At 32.4% G+C, this 21,861-nt stretch overlaps 3 protein-coding genes across 7 annotated transcripts; 2 read left to right on the top strand and 1 right to left on the bottom strand.

Moving 5' to 3' along the window:
- Positions 1–9,091: 9,091 nt before the first annotated feature.
- Positions 9,092–11,657, bottom strand: LOC106394555. 3 transcript variants are annotated; one of them, XM_013835133.3, is made up of 9 exons: positions 11,468–11,657; positions 10,734–11,094; positions 10,605–10,638; positions 10,130–10,345; positions 9,965–10,054; positions 9,821–9,886; positions 9,648–9,739; positions 9,514–9,561; positions 9,092–9,380 (listed from the first exon to the last, which is right to left on the bottom strand). In XM_013835133.3, the coding sequence occupies exons 2-9, from the start codon at positions 11,063–11,065 to the stop codon at positions 9,275–9,277; spliced, it is 984 nt and encodes a 327-aa protein (XP_013690587.1). In that variant the 5' UTR covers positions 11,066–11,094; positions 11,468–11,657; the 3' UTR covers positions 9,092–9,274. The 3 variants fall into 3 exon arrangements, with proteins under 3 accessions (XP_013690587.1, XP_013690594.2, XP_013690581.1); XM_013835140.3 differs by lacking the exon at positions 11,468–11,657 and having other exon boundaries at positions 9,648–9,722; positions 10,734–11,416; XM_013835127.3 differs by lacking the exon at positions 11,468–11,657 and having other exon boundaries at positions 10,734–11,384.
- A 1,872-nt stretch (positions 11,658–13,529) lies between these two features.
- Positions 13,530–15,262, top strand: LOC106394578 (phenolic glucoside malonyltransferase 2-like). The gene has a single exon (XM_013835147.3). The coding sequence runs from the start codon at positions 13,717–13,719 to the stop codon at positions 15,097–15,099; it is 1,383 nt and encodes a 460-aa protein (XP_013690601.2). The 5' UTR covers positions 13,530–13,716; the 3' UTR covers positions 15,100–15,262.
- A 4,523-nt stretch (positions 15,263–19,785) lies between these two features.
- LOC106394586 (ADP-ribosylation factor 2-B) lies at positions 19,786–21,621 on the top strand. 3 transcript variants are annotated; one of them, XM_013835186.3, is made up of 7 exons: positions 19,786–19,885; positions 20,343–20,504; positions 20,582–20,652; positions 20,782–20,901; positions 21,020–21,138; positions 21,225–21,306; positions 21,405–21,621. In XM_013835186.3, exons 2-7 carry the CDS (start codon positions 20,357–20,359, stop codon positions 21,408–21,410), a joined length of 546 nt encoding a protein of 181 aa, XP_013690640.2. In that variant the 5' UTR covers positions 19,786–19,885; positions 20,343–20,356; the 3' UTR covers positions 21,411–21,621. The 3 variants fall into 3 exon arrangements, with proteins under 3 accessions (XP_013690640.2, XP_013690635.2, XP_013690623.3); XM_013835181.3 differs by having other exon boundaries at positions 20,340–20,504; XM_013835169.3 differs by having other exon boundaries at positions 19,836–19,949; positions 20,340–20,504.
- The last annotated feature ends 240 nt before the right edge of the window (positions 21,622–21,861 follow it).

The raw sequence follows: 21,861 nt of genomic DNA, 5'->3' as shown, positions 1-21,861 counted from the left end.
TAAAATAAAATTTAAAAATATAAACTATAAAATTATTATGCTTATAAATTTTATTAAATAATTATTTAACACAGGTAAAATTTTAAAATACATATTATCACTTAGACAAAATAAATATTTATTTACAAAAATAAAAGCAAACATCTGCAAGGTCGTGGTTTAAATGTACACAAATTTAAACTCATTTATAATTTCTTATCGTTACATCAAATTTATATTTTTATTTTATTTTCAATCTTAATTTGTATATGTTCTAAATTTCATAGAAGTTTAACAATCATTTTATTTTCTTACAAATATTATAACTAATGTTTCATTTATAAATAGCATACTAATTCATAATTGTCTATTTTTATACTTTTTATTTAAAAAATTTGTTAGCTATATATCTTAGACATGGATATTAGTATATAAATGTTAGATTTTTTATATAATACCTAATATCGATGATACATTTTACGCTAAAATATAAAATTAAGTACAAATATAACATTTACATTTAAAAATGTGACTACATTAACAAATATATTATTAAATACAAACACAAATTAAATACTCGCGCGGTCACGCGGACCAAGGTCTAGTTTTATTTAAACCCCCAAACTTAATTTTTGTAAGCATTTACGATTTAATTAGGTGACCAAGCAGGGTAAAAAAAAGAATCTAATTCTACAATTACTTTGTTAACAGAAAAATCTGTTAGATGGTTCCATGGCTAAATATTCTTTATTGTATTAATTTAAGGCTCGAATGGTAGTTAACTAGTTACTAGTGGTATGCCAGTAAACTTATGTGAATGTATGGATAGTGCTGTGTCTCTAGTGCAGTGGCCTTAATATTTTAAAATGAGAACAGTAAAAATCAGCGTTATGTTTGTTGGATTTTTATTGCCAGCAATTCAGCAACCAAAAAGAAAAAAAATTATCGCTACATTTGTCGTTATTGTTGACGACATAGATATATATTACAATATATCCAATGCATTAATAACTAAAATCTAATGTAAATTTATAAATTAACTCACAAAATTTCGGTTTAAAATATTATTCCTTCCGTTTCATAATATTTGATGTTTTGTCTTAACGCAAATTCAGAATCTGAATAGTAAAATGCATGACAAAATAAATATTTATAAATATAGAAATATTTGTTACTATTAATAGCTGTGCGGACGGTGTAAGTCATTATTCGAAGCCTCACTTGAACAATTTATAGATGATATGCGACACCTCGATCTCGATTGAAAATGATTTATACGTGTGTTATATACAGTCCAAATGACTATCAATTCTGTGGAAATGGACGGACAGGATTAGCCCGATTTAGAAGAGTAGCGTTTACATTTCATAAAATTCTGTCTGCAAAACTTTATTTTTATTTTCAAATTAACTAGTACACATATATATATGATCACTGATATTAGGGGCGGATGTAGAACAGTACTGACACGAAGGCACACGGTATTTTTCATCATATTTAATTTTTTTATCAAGGACATTACACAAAGTTAGTGTAAATTAGTGAAGAGAATAAAAAAGAGTTGGGGTGCATCCACCCCTGGTACATATTATACACTAACAACATATTTATAGTAAGTTCCATATTTGTTTAGTACATCTCTAATGGTTATCTTCATTCCTTCCTCAAAATAAAATAAATTCATAATAAGTTTACATTTTGTTTCCTTCATTTTTTTTCTTTTAGAGAGAATATTTTAGTTGACAAAACCGAATATTTTAATATTTTATTATTAATATTTATTTACTAATTTTAATAATGCTTGTTATTTTACAAGACTTAAAAATTTTACTCAAATATAATTTTATTCCCTCTAACTATTCATTATATATATAAGTTCAGTTTCTAAAAAAATATATACTGAATTTTTAGATATAAACTTATAACTGTATCGTGAAAATATTTATAATTCATTAAAGTATAAAACACAAATATTTTACTTTTAGATATATAACAAATTATATAAACGTTTAAATACTAATTTATAAATAAAAAGTAAACACTAAAATTATGTACTATTCATTTGGTTCATGGACTCTAATACAGTAAAAAAAAATTATAAATGAATAATGTTGAAACAATAATATTTTATTAGTTTCATAGACTTAGTAATTAAAACCTTACCAACTTTATGCACCTATGCATGACGGAACCTTGTGGACGCGCGGTTGTATAATTATCGAAGCCGTGTTATAACGCGAGAAGTGTACATATATGAATTGATGATAAAAAGAATACACCCATGACCATCTATGAATTACTGATGATAAAAAGAATACACCCATGACCCGTGCGTAATATTGTGGAGTATTAGAGAGTACAAAATACTTTCTTGGGATTGTTATCGTGTCTTTATTAGGCATATACTCTACGATATGTATATTATTATTGTCTCTTTTAGGCATGTTTATTCCCCCAGACATAATAATATAGAGAGAATAATACGTTTGAGTATTTACAAAAGCATAGTTTGCTTGCAAGTAAACCCCAATAGAGAATCTATAGTGTATGTAAGAAACAAATAAAATTCAATTGGAAACAATCTACTTAAATTCGAGGATAAATATTCGTCGCGTGACGAAAGAAGTTGCACGGCCGTGAATGACCTGAATACGCTTTCTTGTTCCAATTACGGTGGCCGACACAACACCCTACGATTCTAGTTGTCTAACTGGATCGGTTTAACTTTAACTTCACTTCTTTGATTCTAATTCTCTGGTTATATGTATACATGACCACGGTAGCTACGTGCTCTTTGTCGATCACAGCCATCAAGTGATGGTCTTAGCGAGCAATTGTTGTGCTTAATTGCTTTCGGTCATGTGCTAATTAAAAATCTTTTGAAAAACTTTTAGTGGCCACTCGACTAATAGCACTTCTCATTATATGCATAAAGAATCTTAAGTCGCGTATTATATAAACTGATATATACACTATATGGTAATAGAACCTGAAATTTAATCTATTTCTTCACGTTTATATCAAATTAAATTACGCTTAAATAATATATAAATAATATTTGTTATGAATAGAATGATAAATATATCCCTATGTATAATAATATAGTTGATTATATACATTGAAAATAAAAATAAACTATTTTTAAAAAATGTTAAATAATAAATTAAATACTAAATATGTATTTCATTTGAAATTAGAATTAACAGTTAGTATTTAAGGGTAGAAATTAGAAATAGAATTAATAATTAGTGTTTAAGATAATCTTTTAATGTTCAATGAATGCTATTTTGTGGATTTTTAGATGCGTTTCATAATCAGTTTTTAATATTATCTATGGATGTTGCCATTTTCTAAATTCATAATCAGTTTTTTTTTTTTGGCATCGTTCATTATCAGTTTTCTTATTTTATGAAAAACTCATTTTATGCATGGGTCTTCTCCGTAACCCAATCCGACGAGCCAGTATTTTTTTAACGAAAAGTAAAAGTGTAGTAAAGGTCTTTTCATTGATGTTACAGTTTGATGGACACATCCATCGGACCACTTTGGTGGGAAATTTTACTGACATAAAGCTTTGGTTGCGTCCAACCATATAAAACGACAGAGCTCTGCTTCTTCCATTTCACTTCGTTGGATCGTCCCGGATAAGAATCCCACCGTTGGTCTTCACGGCATACACATAAACATATATATAATATATTACATATGTAATCTATCATATCTGTTTTTTGGTAAAGGCTCTAGGTTACATATCTGATCATTGCACTCGAGAAATTAGACATGTTTTGGTCCGACCCTTCCATCATCAGTCCACATGACTTTGCAGAACAAAATAAAGATAACAATAGTGGCTAAATGATTGAATCAGTTTGTATTTACTGATGCTGATATTTATAGGTGAGTAGGTGAGTTTCAACTTTCATATATTCGGGTTTTACCTGATATTCATTATTTTGTTAAATTCATTTATCTATATTAAGCTGCCTCAACTTTTCAGGAATTCTCAAACAATGTCACAAAAAGTTACTGTATGTTGTTACGAAAGCAAATATTTAATTATTATAACGTTAAAAATGAGTACTTTATTATTTAACATATTGATATTAAAATTTTAAAACGACTGTACATAATTCTGATAAGTTGAGCATAACTGAAATATTTAGAAACTCGTATAGAGGGTTTAAATATAAAAATTTACCAAAACATACCAACGTACCTTTTCAAAAAAAGTGGACAAAATAGTCTCCTATAGCTTTGTTTGTTAAGCAAAAACAGAAGACAGATCGATTTGATTTTTTTTTTGTTCTTCAGCCTTCGTTGCACCAAAACCTTATATATACACCAAAGTTCCACAGTGATTTGGCCGGAAATATAAAATAATGGAAGCCTTTATGTGTCTAGAAAGTCAATTATGGATTATTTAAAAATTATCTTTAGGAATAAATCTTGTGAAATGTCGCTTGAAACAGTGGGAAATAATACTTATTGGAACAGCATCCTTGAGGTAGCATCTATAGTGTTGTCACACAGCATCATAATCGGCTTCTGAGTTCTAACCTTCCAACCTAAAATAATCGGCCATCACAAGCAATTATGCATTCATCTGTATGTCCTAAAATATGAGTATTGAGACAAAAACTTACTTTAACATTAACATCTTCTTGAGAAAAAAACATTAACATCTGCTTTTCAAACAAAACCAAATTTATGAATTATTTAAACACACAAAAATATTTGTATAAGAGGCGACGTTAAACAAACAACCACATTGTATGAAGATACTTGTTTAAGAAAGAAAAAACATTACTGTTGACAAAAAAAACAGTCTTTTATTCCCATGGTTAACTAAACAGGTCTTATTATAAATTACTGTAGTTCAATGATTTTATTCCCATGATTACCACGTGGTTATAAGAAAAGAAAACCCGAAGTCTGGGGATGTCGTGTACATGCATTAAAACAAAACAATATCAAAGCATCCTGATGCAAAGTGTTTAATTATGTTTCTTCACATAAGTTTTTTTTTCAAATCTATCTTGTGAAGTGGTCCTTCGGTTTTGTCTGTGGTCCATCAAATACAAACTTTGTCTTTCTTTTGTTATCTTATAAAATTTCGAAGTTCAACAGAAAGTGATGTGTTATATTTCCTATATGCTTACTGAATAATAGTAAAAACTAGGACACTACGGAAATGGATCAGTTTAAGTTGTATTTTTTATCTATTGTATTATAATGAAAAACGAAAAATAGTCTTAAGACATCAAGAGTGCCATTGAAATACACGCAAAAACTTATTACCATGGTAACATTTTATATTTTGAGACAACGTTTATGCTGTGTTAATATTTTTTTAAATTAAAAGGATATACTATATTTGTTTATGAATTCGGTTATGCACCTCAGTTCATCCAGTACAAATTTAAATGGACCGTTAGAATTTTAAAACACGAATAGTGATTTGTCGCTAATACTATTACCACATATTGTTGGTTTATCAAATAAAATTAAAATGAAAGTACATGTACAAGAAAAATCTAAAAACTTCTAAATATTTTTTTTGAGTTGAGTCAAAGACAAGAGTGCAAGGAAATTGGGCTCCAAGTCTCCAACTGTGCGGGTGAGATCAAAAGATACATATATGGAAAGTTAGTTTTATTTAATTACCTAAGGTCAAAAGCTTACCAAAGATAATATCTTTTTTGATTAACGTGGCACAATTTTGTTTATCTTCGGTTTTGACTTAGATTGGATATTACTATATTTATATAAGATAAGCCTAGCCTTTTGGTTATGGCGCATTTGACGGTGGAAACCTAACTATTATTCCAAAAGTGCAAGTATTAGCTGACTTTTTTTTTCATTGGGTATAGCTCGCAAATCATAACCATCATGTTTAAAAGGAGCTAAAAAGCTGATACACGTTATTCTAGTCAATGCATATACTATAATTTATAGAAATTAAATTCAAGAATTGCTTCATACAGAAAAAATAGAGATGGTACACTTCAACCGCTTTTTTTTTTATCACAGTTAAACAAAAGTTTGCTTTGTAAAAAAGAATTTCTCTCTCTAGGATTAAGTTCACTCATCTCTCTAAAAAATCTCCAGTAAAGCTTGCCGTGTAGGGTGGCCGGCGGCGGCTTTGGCCGTCGGTCACCTCTATTTCTTTTGTTTTCTGGTGTCCCGATCTTTTGAGACGGTATCTTTTTCGGCTAAGTCCGATGTAAAATCTGATGTATTCGGTTTATCTTTGTTTTTGTTTTATTTTACATCTATGCTCACCTTCTGCGTGTTAACCTTTGCTTTTTGATTTCCATTAGGAAGTTATTTTTCTGGGTTGATTTATACTTCTTTCTGTTTTTTCCGGTATTGCTTGTTCTTCTTTTATTGTGAGTAAATCTACACTTTCTCTATTGAGTTTGTTTGAAGTGGAGTTTCTCAATAAACAGAAGATTCAAGAGATTCAGATCAATTGTGTTTGAACATGAAGAAATAGTTGTCTCTTCACCGTATTAGGTGGTGCGCCAAAGAGTGTTTGACCTCAGTCATCTGCGAGCTTATTTTCCGGTGCTTCAGATTTAGACCTATCATCAACCCGGCGATTAACATAAGGTGTACTAACATCTTTTGAGTTGAGACCCTGGAAGAGAAGCTCACCGTAGGTATCACCGTCGAAAGCTTACCAGGAAATGTTTCTTCGGTGATGTTCCAGAGAATTCGAGTCTATCCGGATGACGTCATTCCCTAAAATCTCGACACGTGGTTGGCCTTAAATTGGAACTTATTCTATCTTTTGTACATGCTTATATTGGGCTTAAAATATATTGGGTTTAATCTCTCACTCGAACTCTGTTTATAATTTGGGCTTTTGTGCCTTTTAAAATAAATGAAATATCGACGGAAAAAAAAAAAGAAAAACAAAAGTTTTGGAATGGTTAATTTTCAATCTTTGCCAAATGCTGCGCTGAACAATATTTTTATGGCATTGGCGTATATGCGATTAGTTCAAAAAAGCTAATTTGTGTTATGTTTGTTTAGCGACTCAAAATTCAACATATCACCCAAAATAACTTGACCACATCTCTTCAACTATATCACTCTTTCGAGGGTCTCCCGATAAAAGTGTACCGATAATGTGGCTAAAAAACCACGTTGCGCACATACATGTTCTTGAAAGTCGTAGTAACAATAAAATAAGTAAAAACAAGCTGTAGATAAGAAACCGAGGGCCGAGGGGTTGAGAAAGATCCTAGGTTGGAAGGAATCGGAAACGGCTATATGTTTTTTGAAACGTAGAAACGTGATTATTAACAAAAAATAGGAATGAAAACATTTTGGAACGTTTATATATATATATATATATATATATATGATTGATTAACATATAAGTACAATTTTTTTCTTCTATTTAATGCATCTAAGAATACAAATCAACAAATAACCATTGATAGTGTTTAAGTATACAGAAATAAAATAAATAAAAATAAAATATCGAAAATCATATAAAAATTCAAAATAACACAAATCCAATACTCATATATTACTTAACTTAACTCAAGATAAAAAATCATAAAGACAAGCCAAAGATCAATAGCATCATCTTCAGCCTCATTTTCATTAGCTCCAGCAAACTTAACCATTTATCAAATTTATCATCAAGAGAAAGATAAATTCAAGTCTCCCAATATTAATCTCATACAATGAATCAAACCTCCAACATCTCATATATGATTAAAACCATCTTTGTATTCAAGACTTCGTCTAGATGGAAGAAGAAGATTAGTGTGCACAAACAAATACCAAATCTTCTGCTCTTTGCAAAGTATATCCCCATATTTATAAATGGTTTATAAATCTGTTTTAAATTAAAAATAACATAAGAGTTTTTTTTTTGCTTTTGCAAAACAGAATCTGTAATTTCTAAAATGAAATTAAAAAAAAACGAGTTTTGAATGTGTTTCTACGAGTTTCAAGAAACTCCGATTCTGAAACGTTTCAAAACGTGAAATGGACATTTACTCGAGTTCCATTCAATTTAAAAAAGAACTGAGACTAGTTTTTTTTTTTTTTGATAGCTGGAAAGTATCCGAATATGAAAATCTGACTGTTGAAATCTATGATTATTTTCTTTAAACCATTTGAATAAAATTTTGATTTCAGATTAAAACTGAAAAGTGAAACAGCCTAGAGCCGACAACTTTTGTGCGTGCTTTATTAGAAAGTTTTTTATAATTACTGTCTAATTTTCCAAAGATAAATTTGAAATATAATTTTATTGATTCTTATTTATGGGGATGTATTTTTATCCCGCCAATTTGTCTATTTCAATTGCAATAAAAATTTAGATGACAAAAGTAAAAAGATAACAGTTTTAAGAATTTGTTTTAATTGTATTAGCACTACGAATACATAACCATTTATTTCCTATTAGTATACAGTTGTTCCAGTTACTTTGTTAACATTACCACAAAGTTTAATTTTTGGTGGACGTCTATCTTCTTAAAATCACTTACAACTACTACCAAATACTAATATTATGTATTATCTAATTAGTGATTAGTACGATGCTATTTTGTTTTAATTTTGTCCACTAAGATATAAAACAAATATTTTGGTGTATTTCGTCTCTTCGTTTAAATGCTCTTTTAACACTTAAATGGCTATTATGTATACAGAAGATGTTCAACCATCTGTGTGAAGAATCGGGTCAACGACAAAAATGATCGAAAATGTTATCTTCTTCGCCATTTTTGGATACGAATATAAAGGTTTGTTCAAATCTGAATAAAATATGTTTTCTCAGGAATTTCAGTTCCAAAATATTCCCGTAAACATGATGCTTCTTTTGAAGTTTGAAAATAAAAGTCACACGATATAATAATATCTGAATGTGATTAAATAGGGGAAGAAGAGAAGATATGATTAATTAGCTTAGAGGGATATATATTTATTCATTATCTAATTGAAAATGGATTTGTGGAACTTATGATGTCTCCCTTTCAAATCCGGTCCACTATTATTGTTACATTTCTGATAGAATTAAGAGAATCTTGTGTATGATGCAGATATGCTAGAAAGAAAATGGTAATGTTCATCAGGCTATTCATAAAAATAATCATGGTGACCGTCTAAGTGATTTATATGTTCCTTCAACAGGAACTTTGAATGTCATTTACAAAAAAAATTGATACAGAAGGCAGGAAAGAACCTGTATCTGTACATGATAGTGTATAAATTTTCTTTGAACTCTGTTCAAGAATATAACCAACCATTCGAGTATATAGGCTATGTGTTACTATGGTTCTTCTGAGAAACATTTTGAGAGCCACATGTACTTCAATTTCACGATCAACGCAAAGACACCAAAGCACGGTACGTGCATCAACCCAACGGCGGCATACCTGCCATCAATTAAACCATTCAGTCCATTTAAGATCAAGAATCATTGTCTACATCAGAAGTTGAGTTTGATCTCTATTCTTTGGTGGTACAGGTTGTTATAAAAGTAACGGGCGATGAGTTTGTGTAGCGTACCATAAAGGGGCGTAGGATGATGACAAGTCCAAGAATGGGTATGGCCACCTGCATAAACAGATTACACATATGTTATACTAAAATGTTCATAGGATCATGTTAGGAAGGATATAACCATGGTCCATGAGTATTACCAGAAAGAGACACAAGCATGAACAATCCATTGGAATATAACAAATACACCGGTCCATACCACAAAGTATGATATCCTGAACAATGGGAACCGCTGCATACAAAGAAATCATCATCACCACTATAACCATCATCATGTTATTACGTTGAGTAAGGAAAGGATACAGAGACTAACAAGAGAGTTCAAGAAAGTTTCACCGAGGAGGAAAACAGCGTTGACTGAGTGCATAATCACAATGAACTACAGTATAAAATGTTTGGTTAGAGTTGAGCATGTCAGATACAACTTACAAAATGCGTGTTAAAAGTTAAAACTTACAAAGTCAAGATTGAAATCTTTGGAAGTGAGAAAAGGGTAGATGATGAACCAAAACACACCATCTGTAAGCAATACAGCTCCTGCACAAGTCTACAAATCCAAAAACACATGTTCAGAGACAGAGAGAAACTTAACACAGAGAAACGTAACACATCTGACACTTACTTGAAAAAGAATCTGATGGATGTAGCCCAATGTAGAAGCTACTTGACGTGTTGACCTATTGTGTCTCTCGTGTCCGTTAGAAGCTTTAAACACATTCGAGTTTTCGTTATGAATGGGAGGTCTATACGACCCTTGCTCTTCATCTACTCTACTACTGACTCCGTTGTGACAGTTATCACCAGATCTGAATTTGTTTATGGACACCAAGGCTGCTACCTGATTTTATAATAAAGTCCAATATAATATCCACATAGAAACACATCTAATAATCAACTTTCACTGACGCATAGAAGCATGGGCGGTCCTGAGCATAGCCAAGTAAAACATTGGTCATAGGCTCCCAAAAATTTTAAAAATAAATAACATAGACATGTCTCCAAATTTGTTAAAAAAAAAAATTTATAAAAACTTTTACTAAATTATGTAACCCCAAAATCTCACTGATGCTGGTGAATTGTTAAGAAAAAAGGCATACCCCAAAGTAGATTGTGACCAATGTGAAAGTCCATCTGATAAGAACAATCAAAACACTCTCCCATCAGAACAAGTGAACGTTCCTCAAAATGTGAAATCTAATCAGATAATCAGAATATGGAAGACTCACTGTGTGTAGAAGATGAAGATGCCAGCTCCATCAGCAATAGCATTACCAGAGATGAGTCCAAGAAGAGTAACAAAACCGAAAACTCGAAAACCTAAAAGCCAGTTCGGATGAATCCTTCTCACACACGTGTTCCACGTTTCATCATCGTACACAACTCCTGTTCCTTCTCTTTGATCATGATCATGACCACCTCCACGTTTCCTGCGTTTTCCAGGTCCTTCGTATTTCCAAATTAAGAAAGAAGATAGAAACAGAGACGTTAAGACGAAGATCGCGCAGAGGAAGAATCTCCAGTTCAGCCAGTAACTTGGGATGTTGGTCTCCGCAGACATTGTTGGTTGCCACGTGTGCTCTGTCGAACCTGTCACGAAACTCGAAAGATCAACTCGGCTGAACACATTCTTTGTCATCGTTATCAAAATGTCTCTGTAACTTTCTTAGTTTCAGCGTTTGTTTATGCTACAACAAGCTGATGAGTTCATGTCGAGGGAAAAGAGAAAAAGCAGAGGCGAGAAACACATGATGAGACATCACGGAGTTGGTTTTGCATTAACATCAAAAAAAAAAGGAGAAAGAAGATAAAAGTTTAAATGATCGAGTGATGTAGCATTCAAAGCAAGAGACAGATTCTTTACTTAACCAGAGACAAGAAAAAAAACCAAAGTAAAAAACAAGAAAAGAAAAAGCAAGAAGAGAGATAAGACAAGAATCATTAAAAGGAGATTAGATGATACCTGTAATAAAGCTTTGATCTCTTGTCTGCCGTATCAGATTCTGTTAGTAAACTCCATGAGAAGAACTCTCTCCTCCTCTGTAATGAATTTCGAATCTGATGATTTTTTAAAAATGATTTTAATTGGGAGAGTTTGTGGGAGATTTGGCTTTTGTGTTTCTTTGTAATTATCACTGCCACCTCCACACGTTTATTAGTTTTTTATTTGGTTTTAGTTTATTTAATTTAGAACCGTTGATTTTCCCGAGTAATCAAATCGAACGGTCAAGAGGAAAGGGTCTAGAAAGCTGGAGGTCGAATGTCCTTCTTATTCCAACTTGTAACATCTAGCATCTGTGTTAAAAAAAAAAGTAACATCTAGCATCTTTCTTATGCTAACTTGTTTATATTACATAAGCCCATTAATGGATTATCTAAGGTCCACTAAAGGATACTAGAAAGCTGAACGGTCATTAAGTTGAATCAAAGACAGTACAAAATGTATATACAGAGCTTCGGTGTGCGGGTAATCTTTTGTAAGAAAAGAAAAAAATGATACATGCATATTAAACTAGGGCAAATCTCTTAAAACGATATAAAATAAAGTTTTTATGATCAAAATAGCTCATGACAAAAGAAAATGATCTAAATAAATTTCATTAAAAAGGAAAATAAAATTAACCTATCTTTATTGATAATATAGTTATTTTAAATAAGTATTTAAATATATATTTTTTAAATACCATAAATTCTAGACCATAAAAAATTAATTCTTAAAACCCTAAACCTCATTCCTCAAAAACAAACTCTATATCTAGACTAATTAACCCAAAGTATACATGTGTCTTTAAGCCTTTAAATGAAGGTTACTTTGGTTACTTTTTCATTTTTAATTTCTTTTGTAACATTTTTTTCTGAAAACTATTATAAGGTATTTTTCATTAAAATATACTTAATTCAAACATGAATAGGAAAAACTAAACATTATGCAAGTATTTAAACTTCAAAAAGTAAATCTGTTTCAATTAAAAACAAAAGGTTGAAATAATATGAGTAACTAGATAATAGGAATAAACTTAAATCAAATAGAAATAAAAAGCTTTAAGACATGTGATAAAATTTAATTAGAAACAAAAAATTAATTGAAGAAAAAAAAAGAAAAATATATTTAGTGGTGTGTGATTTCGTATATACACTTATCTGATTTATTTTATTTTTATGGATTATAAATATTAAATGGGAATATGCACAACCTAATCTAGTAGATTATAAACTTATTATAAATCTACCATCATTCACATTGGTTTAAAATCTACTTAGACTTAATAAGAGTTGGTGTACACAAAAACATTTAACAAAAAAAGGTGTGTGGAAGCCCTTTAACATTAGAAAGTTTGGGTTTCGAATTCTAAAAAAGTGTGAAATTATGTAACTTAATAGGAAAAAGGTTAAAGGTTTACAAATTTTCTTTAACAATGTGCCAAGAATAACGTGAAGACTAGTCGTAATTGATTTAACAAAAAGAATAATGGCTATATTTTTAGGGCAATTGTCAATAATAGCACATTTTGAAGTTTATGTCTCAAAAATAGTATTAGAATGAGAAAATCACAAAAATAACATTCATTAAAGGGTAAAATATCCATAATACCCTTGGTTTAAAATTAAATAAACAAACAAACATAAATAAAAATAATTAAAATAAAAATAAAAAATAAAAAAATAATTTTTTTTTATAGTTTCAGATTATATGTTTTCAGATTCGAAATTTTTATAATTTTTTAAAAAATTTTTTTTTTTTGAATTTTCTTTTTGTAATTTAAAAATACTTTTTGAAACTGTTTTTAAAATTTTTATTTTTTATTTTAGTATTTATTTTTTATAAAATTTTAAACCCTAATTCCAAATCCCCATCCCTTAACTCTAAACCCTAAAGTTTGGATTAATTAACCCAAAGAGTATAAGTGTATATTTACCTCTTTAATGAAACCTATTTTTGTGACTTTGAACCTTGAGTGCTATTTTGGGAACAAAAACTTGGTTTAGTGCTATCTTAGTTTTCTTCTCATATTTTTATTTTATTTTTGAAAAACGGCTAGGTTTTTTCCTTACTATATTCACATCTATCATGAATGCTTGATTAGTGATGGGAATAACTTACGTGTAGCGCCGTAGCGGCAGCATGGTCTGGTATGCAAAAGAAAAATATTTTTCACTCTGCCCAAACTATTTAGTTCCTATCCGTTTTTTTCCTTCTCCCTCACCGATAAAATGACACTACACATCGTCGAGCTTGCCCGAGTCACCCCTGCCGCCGACTCCGACTCGGTTCTAAACACCGCCAACTCACTCCCAATCCCGTTGACTTTCTTCGATCTACCATGGCTAGTATTCCCCCCAGTAAAGCGAGTCTTCTTCTACAGGCTCACCGAGTCTACTCGTGACCATTTCAACTCCTCCATCCTCCCTAAGCTCAAGCTCTCCCTCTCCCTCGTCCTCCGCAGCTACCTCCCTCTCACTGGCCGCATCGTCTGGGACCTAAACCAGCCCAAACCGAACATCATCGTCTCCCAAAACGACACAGTTTCAGTGACCATCGCGGAGAGTGACGCTGATTTCTCTCTTCTCTCCGGCTATGGACAACGTCCAGTTTCAGAGTTACACAACTTACTCCCCGAGTTACCAGTTTCCGATGACTCAGCGACAGCTTTCTCTCTTCAAATCACGTTTTTCCCTAACAACGGATTCTCCATCGGCGTCGCCGCACACCACGCCGTTTTAGACGGAAAAACGTCAAGCATGTTCGTCAAAGCTTGGGCTCACTTATGCAAACAAGAAAACAGAGTCGTCTCCTCTCTGCCGGAGACTCTAACTCCGTCTCTTGATCGGTCGTTGATCAACGACCAAACCGGACTCGACGAACAGATGATCAAGATCGTGACGTCTCTGAAACGCAACAAAACCGGCGGGAGAATAAGTCTGCGTCCGATTCCCGCCCAGGAGCCCGCACACGACGCCGTACTGGCCACGCTAGTGCTGTCTCGTGACGACGTCGAGAGGCTCAGGGAGCGAGTCAAGAGCGACTCACGGACTCGAGATAAGAGCCTCCACCTGTCGACTTTCGTCATCGCCTACGCTTACGTGTGGACATGCCTTGTGAAGGCGCGTGGAGGAAGCGGGGAGAGACGCGTGTGTTTCCTCTTCTCTGGAGATTTCAGAGAGCGACTTGTTCCGCCGCTTCCGGCGACTTACTTCGGAAATTGCGTGTTTCCGGCGGGTAGCTACGACAGGAAGGCGGCGGATTTCGAGGGAGAGGAAGGGTTCGTAACGGCGGTTGAGATTCTCAGCGGTTTGGTGAAAGGGTTGAGTTCGAGAAAGATAGAGACGATAGCTGAAGAGTTCAAGATTGGGTTTGATTCTATGGGTGTCGCCTCACAGTTCGGGACTGTAGCCGGGTCGACCCGGTTGGGTGTATATGATTCGGATTTCGGGTGGGGAAGACCCGTTAAGGTTGATGTTGTCTCCATCGATGGGGAGAGGATCTCAATGGCAGAGAGACGTGATGGATCAGGTGGTGTAGAGATTGGAATGTGCTTGAAGAAGAGTGATATGGACATCGTCCTTACTCTGTTCAACAATGGTTTACAAAACTAAACGCCTTTTTTTGTTTCTACAAAAATTCAATAAGACATAGCTCATTGAGCTGTTCATGTGTTCTTGTTTCTTGTGAAGCTTTGTAGGCAAGAAACTTGATCGTCAGAGTTGTGAGCTTTGTCTGCGAACTATCTCAGAACATAATAGTTTCAACAGTTGCATTTTGTTTTGTCCATATCGCGAGAAACACATCAACATAATGAACATATCAAATGCTTTGAATTTGAATTTAGTGTGGTTGCTTTTAAGTGATCCATATATTTATAAGAGCATGATTATCTCTATAACCTCATTTGGGTTTCTTAAAGACTTTTAAGTGATCCATAATAGTTTTTGTACTCCATTGGTAGTTTCTTAATCAAGGGTTTCTAAAAAAGATTGTTTACAAGATTGAATTTTTTTAGATTCAGATGAATATTTTGAATTTGGATGTGAGAAAGAAGAATTTGAGAAGGAGAAGATTGCACAAATTGTTTACAAGAGTTGTTCAGTACAAAATAGGCTGTAACTGGTAAATTAAAATGGAATTGATGGAACAAAAAAAATGGAATGATAAGAATGAAATACTGCAAAAAATGGAATGAAATTCATTTCTTTCATTCATGAACAAATTTCTTATGGAATAGTTTTCTTTGTATTTTATCTAATTAGTTTTGGAATTGGTGGAATGAACATTACATTCCATTCATAGCAAATGGTAAAAAAATTTGTGGAACTAATGGAATCAACCATTCCACATCATTCCATTCCAAAATATTGTAACCCAGTTGCACCCATAGTATTTTAAAAACAATGACACAAGAAAACAACAAAACTATCTTGATTCCATGACGCAAGAAAAAAACAAAACAACAGAACAACTCGCAATGTTCCACCCGTGACACAAAGACATAAAACATTACACAATCAACATATCGTGTTCTCATCGTTTATCAGCACAAGACACAAGAATGTTATATCGAAAAGAGGAAATGGTTAAGATAAACAAACCTCAATGCTGGCAAGGAGGATCCTCAAAGCCATCTCATGACAATACTTCCCTCTCAATGGGTAAGAATCATATCTGATATAGATCAAAAAGATTATTGCACATCCTCAAAGATATTTTCAGGTAACACATCATGCAACTCTGAGGAGAATGTTCACATTATCATATTATTTTGTTCGATTTGAAACCTACGTTCAGACTAGTATTAGAGAGTATTAAGAGTAAACATACCCCGGTTTCCTTTAACTTCTTTTGCATCTTTCTTCTCCTTAGAGACCCCAACACAGTCATAGCAAAGATCTATCATGGAGGTGGAGACCTGTTTAAATAATCCACGAACTCTAAATCAGTACTTGAACATTCAAGAACCAGAAAAATAAATAAAAAAACAATGTCGTAAACACAGGTCTGGTGAAGTCAGCATTCGCCCGTCTTGACGCTGGTACCGATGCAAGAAACCTCTCTGTATACTTAGACATCAACCAAACACCGAAAAGACAAAGCAAAGCATAACCATGAGTTTCTATGAGACATTTTATCAAACACATTCCATGCATATACCATAAAGGGAAGAAAAAAAAGCTTACAAAAATAACATGTTTTGCACAGATTTGATGATCCTGTTTGCAATATATCTAACCACATCATGTTTGCAATATATCTCTTAAGTATGACTATGTGTTAGATTCTCTTATACATGTCATAGCTTTTATTACAATGACCCAAGATGAATTTTGCATATGATATCAATTGCATGGTTGATAAATGTTTTAAAATCAAATATTATGTTTTTCAGCCCTTTTGACATTTAAGATCTTTTTAACATTTTCAGATTATATTGGACATAGATTAAGAAAATGCACATTGCTTAAAATTTTGCATTTTATTAATCTATATGCATCTAATCTATTAAAATTGAGTCTAATTTGAAGTTATTGTGGTATGTTTTGAATTTGGACCTATTAAATATGTTGTGACTAAATATACAAACACGCTATATATCTATCGTTGCGGAAATTATGATTTTTGCATATTTATTCTATTAAAATAGAAGTCAACTTCTCTTCATGTGTGATATTTTTTAAAAAATGGATATTCCTAGAAAATTATATTTCATTTATTTTTAATTTAACATTTTGGCATCATTAAAATACTACATCTTATATAATTGACACACATAACAATCTCACCTATAAAATTTTCCTATTTTTTAATTATAAAAATCTGTCGACAAAAAAAATCTAACCAAATTTTATTAAAAATTCTAAATATTTTTTTAAAATAATGCAATTAAATTCGTAATTAGTAGTATAATAATATTACAAATCTATTCTATTAAAATAGAAGTCACAACTTCTCTTCATGTGTGATATTTTTAAAAATAGACATTCCTTAGAAAATTATATTTCATTTATCTTTAATTAACATTTTGGCATCATTAAAATATTACATCTTATATAATTGACACATATAAAAATATCACCTATAAAATTGTCCTATTTTGTTAATTATAAAAATATATTGACAAAAAAATCTAACAAAATCTTATTAAAATTTCTAAATATTGTTTTTTTTTAAATAATGCATTAACTAAGATAGTCATATTTCATTTAATTCTAATTAACATTTTAACAACATTAAAATATCACTTCTTATATAATCAACGCATATAACAACTCCATCTATAAAACTAACTTAATTTTATTTTAATTATAAAAAAAACTGTTGACAGACTAAAAAAATCTTAATAAAAATTGTAAATATTTTTTTATAAAATAATATACTAATTATTTTTGTATTTAGTAATATAATATTATTACAAATTAATGTTAAGTAAGATCTTATTATAAAATAAAAATAAATTTTGTATGCTATTTTCATAAACTTTCTAATTATAGTCTATATCTATTCTATTTGAATAAAAGTCACGATTTCTTTCCATGTGTGATTTTTTAAAAATAAATATTTCTTAGAAATAATATTTCATTTTATTCTAAATAACATTTTAGCATCATTAAGATATCACATTTATATAACCAACGGATATAACATTTTAGCATCATTAGTGACACGGTAACTTTCTATTGGAATCTATGAAACTGATCAAAGAAAATTCGAAAAGGATAAAAATGCATTGATAATGATACGGTAACTTCAGCCGTTCGATGTAAAAAAAAAACCACATGGTAACTTTCTAGGGCAAATCTCCAAAATAGCACCTTTCAAAGTTTATATCACAAAAATAGCACTCAAAAACTAAAATGACCAAAATAGCATTTTATCTTTTGAAAAATTTAAATTTTTTTATTTTTTAAAATTTGAAATCTTATCCCCAAAACCTCACTTCTCAAAACTAAACCCTAAAACCTAAACTCTAAACCCTAAACTCTAAATTCTAAACCCTAAACCCCACCCCTTAAGTGCTATTTTTGTGATTTTTGACCTTGAGTGCTAGTTTGGAAACAAAAACTTGATTTAGTGCTATTTTGGTATTTTTCTCTATTTTTCTATTGGAATCTATGAAATTGATCAAAGAAAATTCGAAAAGGATAAAAATGCATTGGTAATGATACGGTAACTTCAGCCGTTCCATGTAGAAAAAAACACATGGTAACTTTCTATTGGTCGATGAATAACATTGATATACATAATGACATGGTAACTTCCTATTGGTCAAACACATCAATGAATAACGGTCGTTCGTTTTGGAAAAAGCTATTGCTCTCGTGTCAACTATTGATAGGCTAAATCGCATGAGCCCCTGACCAAGATGAACACCTGCACACCAGTCGTGGAAGATTCAAAACAAAGGGGGGTATTCTCGTAAATCAAACAGCGTGAAAAGCGACGTACAAACCGGTGGTACCCTTCTCCCTAGGCATGGGCATTCGGGGTCCCAATCGGGTTTCGGTTTTATCCATTCGGGTTTCGGTTTTTCGGGTTTATCAAAATCAACCCCATTCGAGTTATATAAAAGTTCGGTTCGGGACCGGTTCGGGTTCTATCGGGTTCGGGTCGGGGTTAGTAAATCTTAAAAGAACCGGTATAACCCATTGTACTTTCGGGTTCGGGTCCCAATCGGTTCTTCGGTTTAAAAATACCTGATTTGTACCTATTTTGTAACTAAAACATAAATGAAATCGGTTCTTCGGATTTAAAATACATGATTTGTACATATTTTAATAGCTAAAACATAAGTAAAATCGATTCAAAAATAAGAAAAAACATCAAACGTGATCATTCAAAATCAAGCGAAAGATAAACATAGTTAGTGATAGAAAGAAAACCAGATAAATGAAATCATAAAACAAAAAATAAGTTCTCATGAAATGAGAAACATTATTCAATAAAAACAAAACCAAAATCTAAAAACTTCAGACATCAACCGTCACATTCCACCATCAACCTTCATGTAACATATAATTATTTTAGAAGTTCAATAATATCTTAAAGTATTTTGGATACATATTAAGAATTAAAATCATATTTGGTAGAAGTTCTTTTTGTGATTTTAAATGTTTCGGGTTTTATCGGATATCCATTTAGGTCCGGTTTCGGTTCGGATAATACCCATAACCCAAAATACCAAAAAACAGGATCCATTCGGTATTTATGTCGGGTTCGGATCGGTTCGGATTCATTTTTATCGGATCGGATTCGGTTCGGATTTTCGGGTTCGGTTTATTTGCCCAGCCCTACTTCTCCCTTATAAAAATATTAATTTCCCCCTCTAAACCGGTTTTGTCGTCGTTTCTCTCAAGCTTCGCTCTCTCTCTCTCTCGGTTACATTCTCCAGAGGTACGGTTTCATTATCTGGATCTGAGCTTCTGCATTCTCTTTTATAGATTTCGCGTAGATCTGAGTATGTGATTTGCTCCGGATCCGTTTCGATTGTTTGAGAATTGATTCCGTTTAGGCTGATTATATTCTCTGATACGATAGCCTCTAATATAGTGTGGATCTGTTATAATCTCTATTCACTTCCAGATTTGTAGACGATCTGATCCGTTAAGAGAGATCATGAATAATGCTAATGATAGTGCGGATCTGTTAAAATCTATATTCGATTCTCGTCGTAATTGTTTCTGATAGCTTCCGATCGGCAGATTTCAACCTATGTGTTTGGATCTGCCTCATCTCGTTGTGTTGATCATGTTCATAGAGATAATACAATTTACGTCATTTCTATCAGGAACGATAGTTATAGAATGTGGATGAAGTTTTAATACTCTTTCTTGTGGTTTGTGTGCAGCAGTTAAAGAGCACAAGATGGGGTTGAGTTTCGCCAAGCTGTTTAGCAGGCTCTTTGCCAAGAAGGAGATGAGGATTCTGATGGTTGGTCTTGATGCTGCTGGTAAGACCACTATTCTCTACAAGCTCAAGCTCGGAGAGATTGTCACCACCATCCCCACTATTGGTAATGCTTCGCAGTACACACCATAAGAAACTGTAGTTTGTGAATGTGTATGATAAACTCTAGGATCTTTCTTGCAGGTTTCAATGTGGAAACTGTGGAGTACAAGAACATCAGTTTCACTGTGTGGGATGTCGGGGGTCAGGACAAGGTATCAGATTATCCACTTCTTTCAGCTGTGTATTATGCACTTCTTTGTACCTACATCTCATTGTCGATCTTATTCTTGAAGAACTTGTAACTCGTAACCAAGTAAACTAATCTTTTGGCTTCTTTTCAGATCCGTCCCTTGTGGAGGCATTACTTCCAGAACACTCAGGGTCTGATCTTTGTCGTGGACAGCAACGACAGAGACCGTGTTGTTGAGGCTCGAGATGAACTTCACAGGATGCTCAATGAGGTCCATTTCTATTGCTGCTATCCAAGATGAATTTTCTTCTTCTTCTTTTAATCATATAACATATTCAGGAAAGACATTTATACTTAATAAAATCCTTGGTTTCTTTTTTTTTGTGTAGGACGAGCTGCGTGATGCTGTGCTGCTTGTGTTTGCCAACAAGCAAGATCTTCCAAATGCGATGAATGCAGCTGAGATCACAGATAAGCTTGGCCTTCACTCCCTGCGCCAGCGTCACTGGTGAATAAAAATCCCCAACAAGTCTCTCTGAAGATCAAAAACCTTTCTTTGGTTTTAAATTTCTTGTCTTTGTTGCAATCTACCAGGTACATTCAGAGCACATGCGCCACTTCAGGTGAAGGACTGTACGAAGGTCTGGACTGGCTGTCCAACAACATTGCTGGCAAGGTAACATAAAGTTTCAAAAACCCAATCTAACACAAGATGGTTTCGTTCTTTCTCTTAACGATTCTTATTTTCTTGTCCTCGTGTTACTATTTACGCAGGCGTAATGAGGGTGAGTTGCATTTGCATCGAGATGGTTCTACCTTCTGTGATGCAAGAAACGATTATAAATATTATCTGAACCTTTTTGATATTGGGTATGTGAATGTTTTGATTGTGCAAGTAGATGTCTTGTCTCTAAAACTTACTAGAAGAACCCATTTAAATAAGTTTTCATGTGTTTTGAATATGAGTATTATTTTGCTTTTGGCGTATTCATTTGCAAGTGTTATTTTGCTTTCGTGTCTGAACCCGGCTTTTCAATAGTGGCCTTGTCCATTTATGTCTTGCACAGTGTATAAGGCAGTGTAACAGTCAAATCAAATGGTCATCATGTTTAGAAAAGCTCAGCTTGTTCATCAGAAACAACAACAATGAACACGAGCTCAAGCTAATTCAGTCATTAAGAAAAATAAACAAAAGTTAAAAAGAACTGACAATCCTCACCCAAATCGATGA

The sequence above is a fragment of the Brassica napus genome, chromosome A2 (genome assembly GCF_020379485.1).
Source record: "Brassica napus cultivar Da-Ae chromosome A2, Da-Ae, whole genome shotgun sequence".
Taxonomy (NCBI): domain Eukaryota; kingdom Viridiplantae; phylum Streptophyta; class Magnoliopsida; order Brassicales; family Brassicaceae; genus Brassica; species Brassica napus.
The sequence above is the reverse complement of the archived record's forward strand: the minus strand, read 5'-3'. Positions and strand labels throughout refer to the sequence as shown.